This window comes from Hemitrygon akajei, chromosome 5 (assembly GCF_048418815.1).
Source record: "Hemitrygon akajei chromosome 5, sHemAka1.3, whole genome shotgun sequence".
NCBI lineage: Eukaryota > Metazoa > Chordata > Chondrichthyes > Myliobatiformes > Dasyatidae > Hemitrygon > Hemitrygon akajei.
The window spans coordinates 170,791,290-170,808,801 of NC_133128.1; the positions used below are offsets into that span (position 1 = coordinate 170,791,290).

Below are 17,512 nucleotides of genomic sequence, written 5' to 3' on the forward strand. Positions count from 1 at the left end.
TGAAGGCATATACCACTAGGCTCAAAGATAAGCCTTCTATCCACTGTTATAGAAACAGAAGATAGATTATGAAAATAAACTAGCACAAAATATAAAAACAGATAGTAAAGTTTTTATGATTATATAAAGCAGAAAAGGGTAGCCAAAGCGAACATAGAGGACGAGAAGGGGAAATTGATATTGGGTAATGAGGAAATGGCTGAAGCTTTGAATGACTATTTTGTGTCAGTCTTCAGGGTGGAGGACACATCTAACATGTCAAAGAGATGGTATGGATGTGATGGGAGGTGAGGACCTCGATACAATAGCTATCACTAGAGGTAGTGCTGAGCAAACTTGTGGGCCGAAAGAGAGATAAGTCCCCTGGTTCTGATGGAATATATCCCAGGGCACTGAAAGAAATGGCAGAGGTTATAGTAGAGGCTTTGGTGATAATTTACCAAAATTCTCTGGACTCTGGGCAGGTCCCAACAGATTGGTAGAAGGCGAATGTCATGCCACTGTTCAAAAAATGATGTAGGCAAAAGACAGGTAACCAAAGGCCAGTTAGTTTAACATCTGTTGTTGGGAAAATGCTTGAAACTATTAAAGAAGAAATGGCAAGGCATCTGGAAAGAAATGGATCCATCTGGCAGACACAGCATGGATTCAGCAAAGGCAGGTCTGTTTGACAAACTTACTGGAGTTCTTTGAGGATATAACAAGTGCAGTGGATAGAGGGCAACAGATGGACAATATTTACTTGGATTTCCAGAAGGCATTTGATAAGGATATAGATAAGCTAAGAGAGTGGGCAAGGGTCTGGCAGATGGCAAATGTGAGGTCATCCACTTTGGAAGGAAAAATGGAAGAACAGATTATTATTAAAATGGTAAAAGATTGCAGCATGCTGCTGTGCAGAAGGACTTGGGAGTACTTGTGCATGAATCACAAAAGGTTTGTTTGCAGGTACAGCAGGCTATCAAGAAGGCAAATGGAATGTTGGCCTTCATTGCTAGAGGGATTGAAATTAAGAGTAGGGAGCTTTTGCTCCAACTGTATAGAGTACTGGTGAGGCCACACCTGGAGTTCTGCATACAGTTCTTGTCTCTTTACTTGAGGAAGGATATACTGGCTTTGGAGGCGGTGCAGAGGAGGTTCACCAATTTCATTCTGGAGATGAGGGGTTAGGCTACGAGTCACCTGGGACCATACTCGCTGGAATTCAGAAGAATGAGAGGAGATCTTATAGAAACATACAAAATTATGAAAGAGATAGATAAGATAGAGGCAGGAAAGTTGTTTCCACTGGTAGGTGAGACTAGAACTAGGGGACGTAGCCTCAAGATTCAGGGGGAGTAGATTTAGGACGGAGATGGGGAGGAACTGCTTTTCCCAGAGAGTGGTGAATCTGTGGAATTCTCTGCCCAATGAAACTGTGGAGGCTACCTCAGTAAAAATATTTAAGACAAGGTAGGAATTAAGGGTTATGGAGGAAAGGCAGGTAGGTGGAAATGAATCTATGGTCAGATCAGCAATGATCTTATTGAATGGCGGAGCAGGCTTGATAGGGCCTACTCCTACTCCTTATGTTATAAAACTTTTGATTGGTTCCCCAGCACTACAAGATAGACTCTTGACTTCACAATCCACCTTGTTGTGATCTTGGCAGCTTATTGTCCACCTGAACGGCACTTTCTTTCTACTGTGACACTTGATTTGCACTCTGTTATAGTTTTACCTTGTACTGCTACAATGTATTGTTGTAATCAGTTAAACTGTGTGATTGGTACACATGACAAGTTTTTCATTATTCCTTCACACGTGTGACAATAGTAATCCAATTGATCAATTTACCATTGGCTTTAGAAATTTAAATTGGTCTGGAAATCAATAAAATCTCAGTCCAGTACATCACAGAGTCAACTTCCTCTCTGTAATCTTAAATTTATATATTTTAGCTTTCTAGTTTCATGAAATTTATTAACATCACAAGGGGGATGACTTCCCTCATGATATTCGAAAAGGAGATAAGCAACTTCAGAGGATGAAAAAATTTATTTGGAACGTTCATTAAACCGACATCTGGGGAATGCAGTACAGCACAGGGGACCAAGCAAAGGAGAGTATCCCCATCCCTTCTTTCTCAAACATCCTTACCTAAACTGATCTGAGATATACATATCTGATTACAGAGTTCCGGCGTTTTGACAACAGCTGCAGCATAATCGTCTCACAGAGAGAGTCACTCATTTGCCCTTCTCGTCTTCCAGTCCATCAGTTTTACCAGTTGTATTTTCTTTCTCTGGAATGGATCTTGCACATCAACAGTAGCTTTCTTTTAGTGATGTATTTGAAGTAGTTGTTATGGCATTCTGAAGATTATTCACAGCTCCTGAGGCCAAATGTTAAAGGCAAGAAATGGGATTATAGTAGATTGGTAGCCCACTTGGCCCTGCTGAGTCCCACTGATTTCGACCTGAACCACCACTGGTTCCCTTTCCTTTATAGATGAGACCATAAGACATAGGAGAAGAATTAGGCCATCTTGACCCATCGTCTGCTCTGCCATTCAATCATGGCTGATCTTTTTTTTCTCTGCCTCAACCCCAGTTCCCGTCCTTCTCCCTGTAACCATGTCCAATCAAGAACCTATCAATCTCCGCTTTAAATACACCCAACGACCTGGCCTCCACAGCTGCATGTAGCAACAAATTCCACAAATTTACCACCTTTTGGCTAAAGAAATTTCTCCACATCTCTATTTTGAAAGGGTGCCCCTCTATCCTGAGGCTGTACCCTCTTGTCCTGGACTCTCCCACCATGGGAAACATTCTTTCCACATCTACTCTGTCTAGGCCTTTCAACATTCAAAGGTTTCAATGAGATCCCCCCCTCATCCTTCTGAATTCCAGCGAGTACAGACCCAGAGCTATCAAACATTGCTCATATGATAACCCTTTCATTCCTGGAATCATACTTGTGAACCTCCTCTGGACCCTTAGATGCCAGCATATCTCTTCAAAGATGAGGGGCCCAAAACTATTCACAATACTCAAAACAGAGGCCTCATCAGTGCATTATAAAGCCTCAGCAACACATCCCTGCTCTTGTATTCTAGACCTCTTGATATGAATGCTAAAATTGCATTTGCCTTCTTCATCACTGACTCAACCTGCAAGTTAACCTTTAGGGTGTTTGCTCAAGGACTCCCAACTCCCTTTGCATCTCAGATTTTTGGATTTTCACCCCGTTTAGAAAATAGCCCGCACACTTATTTCTACTACTAAAGGGCATGACCATGCATTGTCCAGCATTGTATTTCATTTGCCACTTCCTTGCCCATTCTCTTAATCTGTCTAAGTCCTTCTGCATCCTACCTGTTTCCTCAACACTACCTGATCCTCCACCAATCTTCGTTTCATCTGTAAGCTTGGCATCAAAGCCATCTATTCCATCATCTTCTAAATGATTTATATACAACATAAAAAGAAGTGGTCCCAACACCAACCCCTGTGAAACACCACTAGTCACTGGCAGCCAAAAGGATCCTTTTATTCCCACTCACTGCCTCCTACCAATCAGCCAATGCTCTAACCATGTTAGTAACTTTCCTGTAATACCATGAACTCTTAACTTGGTAAGCAGCCTCATGTGTGGCACCTTGTCAAAGGCCTACTGGAAGTCCCAGATATACAACATCCACTGCATTCCTTCTATCTATTCTACTTGTAATCTCCTCAAAGAATTCCAACAGGTTCATCAGGCAGGGTTTTCCCTGAAGGAAACCATGCTGACTTTGTCCTATCTTGTCCTGTGTCACCACGTACTCCATCACCTCATCCATAACAATTGACTCTAACATCTTCCCAACCACTGAGGTCAGGTTAACTGGTCTATCTTCCTCCTTTCTTAAACAGTGGAGTGACATTTGCAATCTTCCAGTCCTCCGGCACCATCTCAGGGTCCAATGATTTTTGAAAGATTATTTCTAATGCCACCACAATCTCTAGCACTACCTCTTTCAGAACCCTAGGGTGCAGTTCATCTGGTCTGGGTGATTTATATACCTTTAGGTCTTTCAGCTTTTTGAGCACCTTTTCCCTTGTAATAGTAACTGCACCCATTTCTCTTCCTTCACACACCACAACATCTGGCACAGTGCTAGTGTCTTCCACAGTAAAGACTGACACAAAATACTCATTTAGTTTATCAGCCATCTCCTTGCCCTCATAGTTATTTCTCCTGCCTCATTTTCTAGCGGTCCTATAGCCACTCTCATTTCTCTTTTATTTTTAACATATTTGAAAAAAACTTTTCTATCCACTTTGATATTATTTGCTAGCTTGCTTTCATATTTCATCATTTCCCTTCTAATGATTTTTTTTTAGTTGCTCTCTGAAGGTTTCTAAAAACTTTCCATCCTCTATCTTCCCACTAATTTTTGCTTTGTTGTGCACCCTCTCTTTTGCTTTTACAATAGCTTTGACTTCCCTTCTCAGCCACGGTTGGACTATTTCTTCATTTTTGGAATACACATGTCCTGCACCTTCCTCATTTTCCCCAGAAACGCACACCATTGCTGCTTTGCTGTCATCCCTGCCAGCATCTTCTTCCAATTTACTTTGGCCACCTCCTCTCTCACACCACTGTAATTTCCCTTACTCCACTGAAATACTGCTACATCAAACTTCACTTTCTCCCTATCAGATTTCAAGTTGAATTCAATCATATCATGATCACTGGTTCCTAAGGGTTCTTTTACCTTAAGCTCCTTAATTGCCTCCGATTCATTACACAACACCCAGTCCAGTATAGCTGATCCCCTAGTAGGCTCAATGACAAACTGACTCTAAAAAGCTATCTCTTAGGCATTCAATAGACTCACTCTCTTGATACCCATTACCAACCAGATTTTCCCAATCGACCTGCATGTTAAAATCTCCCATGACTACCATTTCATTCCCTTTTGACTTGCCTTTTTTATTTCCTGTTGTAATCTGTGGTCCACCTCCCAGCCACTGTTGGGAGGCCTGTATATAACTGCCATCAGGGTCCTTTTGCCCTTGCAGTTTCTTAACTCAACCCACAAGGATTCAACATCTACTGACCCTATTTCTACTGATTGATGCCATTCTTTACCAGTAGAGCCACATCAACCCCTCTGCCCAACTTCCTACCCCTCTGATATAACATGTAACCTTGGACATTCAGCTCCCAACTACAACCATCCTTCAGCCACGATTCAGTGATGGCCACAGCATCATACCAAGCAATCTGTAACAGTGCAACAAAATCATCCACCTTATTTCTTATACTGTGCGCATTTAGGTACAACACCTTGAGTACTACATTTGCTATCCTTTCTGATTCTGCATCCCTAACGATTTGATACTCAGCCTGTTGGCTGCAGCTATCACCTGCCTGCCCTTCCTGACAGTCTGACTGCACGCTATCTTTACTTTTTTACCATCTGTCCTATCCTGAGTCCCTTCACTTTGATTCCCACCCCCCCCCCCCACCCCCGCCAAATTAGTTTAAACCTTCCCCAACAGCTCTAACAAACCTGCCTGCGAGAATATTGGTTTCCCTTGGGTTCAGGTCCAATCTGTCACTTTTGTAGAGGTCATACCTCCTCCAGAAGAGATCCCAATGATACAAGAATCTGAAGCCCAGCTTCTCAGCCACGCATTTATCTGCCAAATCATCCCGCTTCTACCCTCACTGATGCGTGGCACAGGCAGCAATCCAGAAATTACTACCCTGGAGGTCCTGCTTCTCAGCTTTCTACCTAGCTCCTCGACTCGGCACCTGGAGGCAACATACTATCCAGGCGTCCCGTTCACATCCACAGACTCTCCTGTCTGCTCCCCTGACTATCGAGTCCCCTATCACTACCACTCCCCTCTTCTCCCCCTTTCCCATCTGCACCGTGGACCCATGCTCAGTGCCTGTAACCCAGTCCCCATGGCATTCTCCTGGGATATCATCCCCATAAACGTATCCAAAGCGGTATACTTGTTTTTGAGGTGAATGGCCACAGGGGTCATTGCTGTTGGGGAGGGTTTAAACTCGTTTGGCAGGGGGGTGGGAATCAGAATGTGAATGCAGAGATTAGGGTAGAAGGACAAGGGCTTGATGCTAAGTGTTCTGAGTTGGTGAGGAAGGACAGGCAGGGGACAAAGCATAAATGTAGCCAGTTAGAGGGTTTGAAGTGTGTCTATTTCAACTCTAGGAGTATTAGGAATAAAGGGGATTAACTTAGAGCATGGATCCGTACGTGGAACTACAATTTTGTGGCCATTACTGAAACTTGGTTGGAGGAAGGGCAGGATTGGCTGATGCAGGTACCAGGGTTTAGGTGTTTTAAAAGGAATAGGATGGGAGGTAGAAAAGGGGGAGAGTAGCATTAATGGTCAGGGATAGTATCACGGCTATAAAATGGGAGAATGCTGCAGAGGGAGTGTCCATCGAGTCAGTCTGGTTGGAAGTCAGAAATAGGAAGGGAACAATCATTGTGCTGGGAGTAGTTTATAGGCCCCCAAATAGCCCCCGGGACACCGAGAAGCCGATAAGTAGGCAGATTTTAGAATGGTGCAGGAAATACGGGGTTGTAGTTATGGGTGATTTCTACTTTCCTCATATTCGCTGGCACCTCCTGACTGCAAGGGGGATAGATGGGGCTGAATTTGTCAGGTGTGTTCAAGAAGGATTCCTGACACAGTATATGGACCGGCCGACAAGAGGAGAGGCCATCCTGGATCTAGTTCTGGGTAATGAACCTGGTCAGACCTCTTGGTGGGGGAGCATTTTGGTGAGAGTGACCACAACTCCCTTAGCTTCAGCATAGCTATGGAAAAGGATAAAAACAGACAAAATGGGAAAGTGCTTAACTGGGGAAGGGCTAATTATGAAGAGATGAGGCAGGAACTAGCAAGAGTAAATTGGAAACAGATGTTCAAGGGTGAAAGCACAGAAGTAATGTGGAGGAAGTTTAGGGACCACTTGTGCTGGGTTCAGGATAGGTTTATCCCACTGAGACAAGGAAAAAATGGTAGGAAAAGGGAACTGTGGCTGAAGAAACATGTGAGGCAACTCATCAAGAGGAAGAAGGAAGCATATGTTAGATATAAGAAGCAGGAAGCAGGAGGGGCAAATGAGAAATATAGGGTAGCCAGGAAGGAGCTTAAGAAAGGACTTAGGAGAGCTGGAAGGGAGCATGAGAAGGCCTTGGCAGGTAGGATTAAGGAGAATCCCAAGGCGTTCTATGTGTATGTGAAGAACAGAAGGATGACAAGAATGAAGGTGGGGCCGCTAAAGGATAAAGAAGGCAACATGTGCCTGGTGGCAGAGGAGGTTGGGGAGGTCCTAAATGAATACTTTGCTTCAGTATTCACAAGGACCTTGATCAGGGTGAGATTGAAATAGAACAGGCCTGCCTGCTAGACAATGTGGAGATTAAGGAAAAAGAAGCATCAGATCTTCTTAAAAACATCAAGATTGATAAGTCCCCAGGGCCAGATGTGATATAGCCCAGGTTGCTGTGGGAAGTGAGAGATCGCTGGAGCAGTAGCTATGATCTTTGAATCTTCTTTGGCTGCAGGGGAGGTGCCGGAGGATTGGAGAATGGCAAATGTCGTTTCCTTGTTTAAAAAAGGTAATAGGGAGAATCCTGGGAACTATAGACTGATGAGTTTTACTTCAGTGGTCTGCAAACTATTGGAAAGGATTCTTAAGGATAGGATCTGCGAGCATTTGGAGAAGTACAGTCTGCTCAAGGATAGTCGACATGGCTTTGTGAAGGGAAGGTCGTGCATCACGGGCCTCATGGAGTTTTTTGAAGAGTTAACAAAAGAAATTGATGAGGATAGGGCAGTAGATGTGGTCTACATGGACTTTAGCAAGGCATTTGACAAGTTCCCTCATGAGAGACTCATCCAGAAAGTCATGAGGCATGGGATCAGTGGAACCTTGGCTGTTTGGATAAAAAATTGGCTTAAAGGAAGAAAGCAGAGGGTAGTTGTGGAAGGAAAGTATTCTGCCTGGAGGTCAGTGACTAGTGGAGTGCCGCAAGGATCTGTCCTGGGACCCCTGCTGTTTGTGATTTTTATAAATGACCTGGATGAGGAGGTGGAAGGATGGGTGAGTAAGTCTGCGGATGACACGAAGATTGGAGGAGTTTTGGGTGGAGCTGTAGGTTGTCGAAGGTTACAAGAGGATATAGACAGGATGCAGAGTTGGGCAGAAAAGTGGCAGATGGAGTTCAATCCAGATAAATGTGAGGTGATGCATTTTGGAAGGACAAACCAGAAGGCTGAGTACAGAGTTAATGGTTGGTTACTTAAGAGTGTGGATGAACAAAGGGACTTTGGGGTTCAAATCCATACATCCCTCAAGGTCGCTGCACAGGATGATAGGATAGTTAAGGCCTATGGGATGCTAGGCTTCATTAATAGGGGGATTGAGTTCAAGAGTAGAGAGGTCATGTTGCAACTCTACAAATCTCTGGTGAGACCACACTTAAGAGTATTGTGTTTAGTTCTGGTCACCTCATTATAGGAAGGATGTGGAAGCTATGGAGAGGGTGCAGAGGAGATTTACCAGGATGTTGCCTGGATTGGAAAACAAGTCTTATGAGGCAAGGTTAGCAGAGCTGGGACTTTTCTCTTTGGAGCGTAGAAGGATGAGACGGGATTTGATAGAGGTCTACAAGATTATGAGAGGCATAGATAAGGTAGATAGCCAGTACCTATTTCCCAGGGCACGAATAGCAAACACCAGAGGGCATATGTACAAAGTTAAGGGAGGTAAGTTTAGGGGAGACATCGGGGTAAGTTGTTTTACACAGAGGGTTGTGGGTGCCTGGAATGACTTGCCAGGGATGGTGGTGGAGGCTAAAACATTAGAGGTATTTAAGAGCCTCTTGGACAGGCACATGAAAAATAGAGGGTTACGGGGTAGTGTGGGTTTAGTTTTTTTTTGGAATATATGGGTCAGCACAACATCAAGGGCTTAAGGGCCTGTGCTGTAGTATTTTAGTGTCTAGTGTCTAGGGTGCTCTGCTCTAACTGCCTATTTTCATTTCTCCTGATAGTCACCCAGCCACTTGCCTCCTGCAACTTTGGGATGACTACTTCCTTGTAACTTTGATCAATCATCTCCTCACTCTCCCGTCCAAGCCGAAGGCCATCCAGTTGTGGCTCCAGATCCCTAACATGATCTTCAAGGAGCTGCAGCTGGCTGCACTTCACGCAGATGTAGTTCCCCGGGAGACTCTGGGTTCTTCAATACCTGGCACGAAGAGCACACCACAGCCATTTAAATGGTACAGTAATAGAGAGAGAAAAACCAAAAAGGAAACCTTAACAGATGCTTTACACAGAGCCAACGCCTCCTCATGCCTTTTGAGCCAAAGCCCATTGCTTCTACTCTTGCCATTGGCTTACTCTCGACAATTTATACTCTGCTTGTCCTTCTGTACTTCTATTTAGTTCGTAGATGCTGCTCACTCCAGCCGATTCTGGCATCTGCAGTCTCTTGTGATTGACACTGGGCCTTTACTTTGCCTTTTGTGGAAAAAATATCAGATTCTGTACAAAGAGGTAGCCTTGATCATCACAAATCAATTCCCCATAGCTCTCTGAATCTGTAAGAAATACAGTCGAAGAGCTTTGAGCTGTGTAGGTATGGAACACAAAGCCAGTTCACAATAACCCCTTGTAAGGCACCATATAGTCAAAGTCGAGTTTATTGTCATATGCACAATACATGTGCAATGAAAAACTTAATTTGAAACAACATTCTCAAAGCAGGCATCAGAAAAGTAGCATTCACAAGAAAAAAACCATAAATGAAACATAAATTACACACATTTTTACAAGAAAAAAATACACAGTAGAACAAGAAAAGTTCATTTGGTGCAAATTGAGCAGTGGCCATAGTGTTACTACACCGTAGTAGTGATTAGGTTTGCCGGTTAGTTGTTAACCTGGTGGTGCCGGGGACAATCGCTGCGAGACAAAAGGCATGAACCGTATGGCGGGGATCTTTGATGATGGGTGTCGCCTTATTGAGGCCGTCCTGACGAAGGGTCTCGGCCCGAAACGTTGACTGCTCATTTCAACGGAAGCTGCCCGACCTGCTGAGTTCATCCAGCTTTTGTACGTGTTGCCTTATTGAGGCAGCGCCTCCTGTAGATACTACGGATGGAGGGGAGTGATATGCCCGTGATATATCGGGCAGAGTCCAGTACACTTCGCAATTTCTCCTGTTCCCGCGTATTCAAACTGCGGTACCAGACCGTGGTGCGACCATCTGTATAAGTTTGTTAGAGTGTCCCCAAAAGCATCATCGACACTCACCCTGACATGACCGATGGGCCAAGGGTATTTATCAGAAATGTAAAACAGAAAGACACCGGTAGAAGGTGCGGAGGGCAATGGGTGGAACAAGGGGAACTTCTTATTTGGATAGTATGTCGCTAATATCGTAAAGTCTGTTTAAATGTTGTATACTCAGGCCTGATTACGTATTTAATAAGTATTTTACTTCATGCTGTGGTATTTGTTGACTGAACCAATCTCGCTACCCACTTCTGTTGGAAATACTACCCAAACTCTCTTACTAGTCAGCAAAGGAAGGTGTCGACAGTAAGATTAGATGTGCAAGTAATCCCATATCTCCGTTTTATCCTCGTGAATGACTGATCGTAAGATCTGAAACTTGAAGATCATGTTGCAGCAGCGGACGGAGAGCCCGGGCCGCGAGCGCAGGCAGCAACAAATTATAAAAGGAAAGACCGGTGGAGTAGGGGCTTTGATCATTAAATCTTTCAAAGGAGACGATGCTTTACGGGATATATCGGTAAACTGACCGCTGTCAAGAACAAACTGAAGCCGCCTTCGTTGAAGAAATAGATTTGGCATTTCAGGTTACATAAGCGTTGACGCAGCGTGATTGGGCAGAGCCTCGTTAGCGCAGTAGGTAGCGCGTCAGTCTCATAATCTGAAGGTCGTGAGTTCGATCCTCACACGGGGCACAGCTTTTTCCTGTTCGGCCTTCAGAATAGGATACACGGACTCCCAACCTGGGGCTTTATTATTTAGATCTTTTCTTAATCGCACCACAACTGTTTTCATAGGACCATCATAAGTTAATCTTGTTACGCGAACTGAATTGGGGCGAGTCCTTGCCAAAACGAGCCAATGTGAGTTCGCGCGCCCCGTACTTTCGCATTTATACATTTTGTATTTATTATTTATACAGATAATGACCAAGCTTCCGATTTTCTTCTCTCCACCACTTTTGTACATCCTATCTGGAAAATGTTTATTTAGTTATCGGCCGGACGGAGAATTCCGCTGCCTCCATAAGGCATCATGCATCATCCATCATCCATCTTCAAAGGTCCCCACCATCTGGTTCATCCCATCTTTTCGCAGCTGGCATCGGGCAGGAGAACACCACCAGGTTATGAAACTAACCGGCAAAATCTAGTCACTACTACGGCTTAGTAACACTATGGCCACGCTGATAACTTGGCACCAAATGGACTTTCCTTGATCTGACTCTGTAATTTTTCTGGTTAAAATGTGTATAATTTATGTTTTATTGATGTTTTTTTCTTGTGACTTCTACTTTTCTGATCCTGCTTTGGGAATGTTGCCTCAAGCAAGTTTTTCATTGCACCTGGGTATACATGCACTTGTGTATATATAACAATAGACTCAACTTTGACTATATGGGGCCTTGCAGGGGTCATTGTGAACTGGCTTTGTGTGCCGGACAGAGAGAGTGGCAACAGGCCCATATTTTGCCCCATATTAGTGACAATATTACATCCTGCTCTGTTACACTGGAGGCAGAAAACTCTAAGGTGATGAGCTGGAAATTCTCAATAGGCCAGGAAACCTCCAGGGAAGGGGAACTAGAGTTAATCATTCAAGGATAGCATTTGACAGAAAGGATTCAGAGGCAATTGGTGGACTAAGGAGGGCTGTAAGTTGACAAGCGAACTCCAACACCCCCCACTCACCTCCCCCATTTGGCACTCTCTGTCATCAAGCACACGTCCTCAAGCCATCCTGGAGTCAGTTCTGGCCATTTCCCCTTTCTTCTCTATGCTGGTCATCTCCCCTCTCCATTCAAAGTGCAAAAAAAATTAATTATCAAGGTCACCATATACAGCCCTGAGATTCATTCTGTTGCCGGTATACACATTAAACACAAAGAAACACAGTGGAATCAATGTAAAGCTACATACAGGAAATACAACCAATGTACAAAATAAAACAAACTATGCAAATCCAAAAAAGAAAAAACAAAATAATAAAAAATAATAAATATTGATAACATCAGTTGTAGAAACCTTGAAAGTGAGTCCATAGGTTGTGGAATCAGTTCATTGTTGGGCTGAGTGAAGTTATCCTCTCTGGTTCAGAAGCCTGATTGTTCAGGGGTAATAACTGTTCCTGAGTCTGGTGGTGTGGGACCAAAGGCTTGTACCTCTTGACAGCATCAGTGAAAGGAGAGCATGGCTTGAATGATGGCGGTCCTTGATGATGGACATTGCTTTCCTGCAACAGTGCTCCATAAAAATGTGCTCGGTGGTGGGCAGGGCATTACATGCGACGGGCTGGGCTGTATCCACTACTGTTTGTAGGCATTCCCATTCAAGGGCATTTGTGTTTCCATACCAGGCCATGATACAACCTTTCAGAATACTCTCTACCATTTCTCCATAGAACTTCGTCAAAATTTTAAATGACATGCTAAATCTTTGGAAAAGTCAAAGAAAGTAAAGGCGCTGTTGTGCCTTCTTTGTAATGGCAGTTACCTGAACCCAAGACAGAACTTCTGAAATGAAAAAGTCAAAGAACTTAAAGTTACTAACCTTCTCCATCTCTGATCCCTCGATGAAGACTAGCTCATGGACTTCCAGTTTCCTCCTCTGTTGGTCAATAATCAGCTCTTTTGTTTGGCTGATGTTGAGTAAGAGGTTGTCGTTGTGGCACCATTCAGTCAGATTTTCAGTCTCTCTCCTGTATGCTGATTCAACTTTGATTTGGGCAACAACAGTGGTGTCATCAGCAAACTTAAATATGGCCTTCGAGCTGTACCTATCTGCACAGTAATAAGTTTAAAGCGAGTAGAGCAGGGGGCTGAGCACTCAGCCTTCTGATGCACCTGTGCTGATGGTGATTGTGGAGGAGATGTTGTCGCCAAGCTGAACTGACTGAGGTCTGCAAGTGAGGAAATCCAAGATCCATTTGCACAGGGAGATATTGAGGCCTAGATCTTGGAGCTTACTGATTAGAGGGGATAATCATGATGAACGCAGAGCTGTAGTCAATGAAGAGCATCCTGATGAATGCATCTTCACTGTCCAGCTGTTCCAGGATTGAGTGAAGAGCCAATGAAATGGCATCTGCTGTTGATCCGTTGTGACGTTAGGCAAATTGGGGTAGATTCCAGTCGCTCCTCAGGCAAGATTTGAAATATTTCATCACCAACCTCTGAAAGCATTTCATTACAGTACAGTGGATGTAAGTGCTGCTAGGCAATAGTGATTGAGGCAGGTAAAAATGTTCTTCTTGGGCACTGGTATAAATGAAGCCTGCTTGAAGCAGGTGGGTACCTTAGATTGTCGAAGCAAGAGGTTAAAGATATCACTAAACACTCCTACCAGTTGATTAGCACAGATCTTCAGTACTCATCCAGGTACACCCTCCTAAGGGATGCTCTCACAACTGCCCCAGAGAATGAAATCACAGGATCGTTGGGGCTTGTGAGAGTTCGTGGGGGTGCCTCATATTTTGATGGTCAAAGTGAGTGTTAAAGGAATTGAGCTCATCTGGGAGTGAGACCTTGTCAGCTATGTTGCTTGGTTTTACTTTGTAGAAAGTGATAGCACTTACACCTTCCTTCTGCGATTCTGTGATTCCTTCTGTGAATCAAGTTGGGTCTGGAATTCCCAATTTTCATGTGAGATGGCTTTCTGGAAGTGTTACCTGGACCTTTTATATTTTTATTGGTTGTCAGACTGGAATGACACTAATCTGGCCCTTTGCAGATTGTGGATCTCTTGGTTCATCCAGGGCTTCTGTTTCAGGGAAGACACTGAATGATTTTGTGGGGACACACTCATCCATTCCATGCTGATCAGCGTTTTGACCTAAAATGCATTTCTTCATACAGAGGCTGCTCGACCCTTTGAGTTGCAAGCAGAATCTCGTGTTGGGATATTTCCTGTTCTTTATTTGAATTGCAATACTTCAGGTTCCATCCAACGCCTCCTCCCACCACCACCACCAAAATAAATAGAAGTCTAACACAGGAATTTCACCCTTAAATTTTATCCTAGAAATAATAACTATTTCTTAGTTTATAGTGTGGCCCCATTGATCTTTCTCCCAACTCTTAGTGGATTAATATTTTTATTCCCAGATGCCTTGGCTCCTCTATACCATTTATACTCACATTCCCCAACTAATATGTTTTATTTTTCCAACCCAAATATGACACTTCATCCTCATCCAAGCTGGAACTAATTTGAGAATTATACAGGCAAGTGGAAAGTCTATTAATGTTTTGCAGTTCATGTTGGAGGTCTTTTGGTATGTTTGCAGTCCTTCTTACTTTGGTGTCGTCTGCAAATTTATAAATTCCATATTCTGAATCCTTGATATAAGTAATGGGCAAAGTACTCGCAGAACTCATTCTTTTGAACGCCACTTCCCAGCTTCTGATGCTTTGTCTTTTATTCTACATGTACTCTCTGGTATATCACCAGATCTCTTTCCACATCCCTCTATCAAAGCCACTTTACATCTCTTCCCCTACTTCATCATTACTTCAATATCACAACTGTTGTATTCATCGCCCACTTCAACAACATAACGAGCTGGACCTGGGTAGTATGGTGGGGACAATGGTCCACTTTAATGGAAAGCAGAGGTGATGGTCCACCAGGGGCACAAATGCCATCCATTATGCAGATTCTGCTTTAATACTGCTCTTTGTTTCCAGTTCATCCTAAGGCATCTCTTTCATAACTCAGAGCTATTGGTGTGTTTATTAAACACACCCCTACTTCCCCAGTTGGCAGCTATCAGCTGTCACCGAGACAGGTGGCGTAAGAGTGGAACGGACAGTCGAAAAGGCAGGAAGCCAGCCCACCTCTTCATCAGGAAAGAGCTGCACTCAGAAGTTCAGAAGAACTAACAAGTTCATCTAGTTTAGCGGTTGGAATTGACAGACTTGCTTGGAAAAAAAAAACAACATCGCGAGCAGGAGAATGATTTTGAGCGATGATTGGCATGTAGGGTTGACAATACTGTTATTTGCATGTGGTGGTAAGTTTATCAAGTCTATCCTGGCTTTATTCCGCTGCAAAATACAAAATGTTTTAACTGTTTCATTTTTTTTGTTTAATTGTGTTTAATTTGGAAATATCCAGAGAAGTGTTTGGTGTTTCAGATTGACAGCTGCATGTGCTGCCTGGTTCTATTCATGGATTTCCGTGATAAAAATTTCTGATATCTAAGTCATGAATGAATGCTTATCTATAATCTGGGAACTTCAAATTATTGTTTCATATCCTCAAGTTTATAGTTCATAGTGTAATTCTCATAATTGTTTTCCATATTTTAGTGAGAGATCATGGTTTGAGAATGGTCAGAATTTCTGCTGAGAGTCTGGAATACTGAATGTTTATCCAAGGTCACTGGATGAGTCTGCCTGGGCAGAGGCATTGATCGGCAAATGCAGGATTTATGTTACATAGCGGAAATAGTTGCTCTGTGATAGCAATAGTAATGATTCTGCAATGTGATATGTGGCATGTTCGTAGGGCTCAGGATTTTTTTTTAAACAATGAGGCTGAATTAATCAAAGTTTTGATTCATTAAAGCAATCAGTGAATTATTCAAGGTTTGACAAGCCAGTGTGAGCTAATGGAAGTTGCCTTGAAGGTTATATGCTAATGTTATACATACTGTCCCTCAAACAGTATATAATTAGACACTGAAAATCAGTGGGTATAGTTTGGAACTTTGTAGTTAGTTTCTTGAAATTTGATATGCCTTCTGACTAAAGGTTGGACTGCATTTTAAAGATTCATTTATTCAAACACTTTCATGGATATACGGCAGCTGTTTGTGGTTTGGTACATGATGTGTGGTGTAATCCATGCCCTAATTCTTCCCGAGTATTAAAATAGCAAATGAATACATACAACTTCTAGAAATCATGAAAGGAAATAGTATTAGGCAATAATAATTGAATACAATATTTACATTAAAATCATATCAGTTTTTATTCCATCAGCTGAAATAATAGAAATTTTTTTAAAGAAATGTAAAATCTCTTTTCTCAAATCTGTATGTGCTTAAGCTCTATTATATTAGCTAGAAATATAAAATTTTTATTAAACTAGCCATAGTGAATTTGAGAGTTCAAAATCAAATGACAGTCGATTTCCTTCGCTTTCCACGATGATTACTCACGATGATCACTCCATTGCACTGAGGCTATGAAGACTGCCCCGGCTACGGTGTTCCCACCCGCTAACATGATGAACTAATAAGTGAGGCTTTGGGCCTACTCTGGGCTGCCCCAGGGTTCAGATCTGAGGACTCAAATTTGGTTCAGAATGCTTTTGTTGTTTGCTGCAATTGTTTGCATGGTTTTTATTTTTTTTCTTTTTCTTGTTGGTCTTTTATTTTTTATTTTCATTCGCTTTTTTCACTTTAATCAGGTACTTTCAGGTTTCTTGCTTTGTGGTACCTGTGAGCAAGCAAATCTCAAGGTTGTATATTTTATACATTCTTTGATAATACATGAATCTTGAAACTTGAAATGTAATCAACAACAGAATAAAGTCAAAGGCAAATTGATGAATGATAAAATACAGTAGCTTGTGTTTGCTAAAAAGGAACCTCATAAATACGATAAAAGCCATTGGTTGATGTCAAGTCCAGTAATTTTTGAGAGGGTTCTTTCAACAGCTTGCTGAGAACCAGCTTGTAGAAATCCTGGAGTGTTTTCTTGCATGAGTTCCACATTGAATTCTGCTAATCTTCTATTGAAGTAACAGATGGATATTGTAGAAATACCGTCCCACCCCACCATTGCGTTCAGACCCCTACCGGAAACATTCTGTCCTTATTTCCTGACTTCGGAAATCAGCTATAAACGGTTGATTGTGAATTTCAGCTCATAATTAGTGTGTATTACTACAACAACACAAGCATCTTCGAAGTTTACTGCAGCAAAATGAGGTTTGGTCGTTCACAGAAGAACTATAATAAAAAATTCTGATGTCAAACTATGGATCGGGCAAATAACCAAAAGCATTTTCAAAAGGCTAACTTTTAGGAACAAGTTTTGTAGAAAGGAATGATAGAGAGACAGTGAAGGAGAAGGAGGGAATTGAAGAACTCAGAATCAATGCTAAGGCAATTAATTAAAGGTACCTATGATAAAACCATTAAATTCAGGGATAATCAAAAGGTCAGCAGTAGAGAAGTGAAAG

At 42.6% G+C, this 17,512-nt stretch overlaps 1 protein-coding gene and 1 non-coding gene across 2 annotated transcripts in view; both read left to right on the top strand.

Annotated features, from left to right (window-relative positions):
- Nucleotides 1-10,944: 10,944 nt before the first annotated feature.
- On the top strand, nucleotides 10,945-11,017 carry trnam-cau (transfer RNA methionine (anticodon CAU)). The gene has a single exon. It is a non-coding gene; the product is annotated as a tRNA-Met (tRNA).
- Nucleotides 11,018-14,992: 3,975 nt separating this feature from the next.
- The window catches only part of chrna1 (cholinergic receptor, nicotinic, alpha 1 (muscle)), a 35,210-nt gene continuing 32,690 nt past the window's right edge, over nucleotides 14,993-17,512 (top strand). The window contains exon 1 of the mRNA XM_073047189.1: nucleotides 14,993-15,332. Within this exon, the coding sequence (XP_072903290.1) occupies nucleotides 15,275-15,332 (58 nt within the window). The 5' untranslated portion in view covers nucleotides 14,993-15,274. The remainder of the gene's footprint in view (nucleotides 15,333-17,512) is intronic.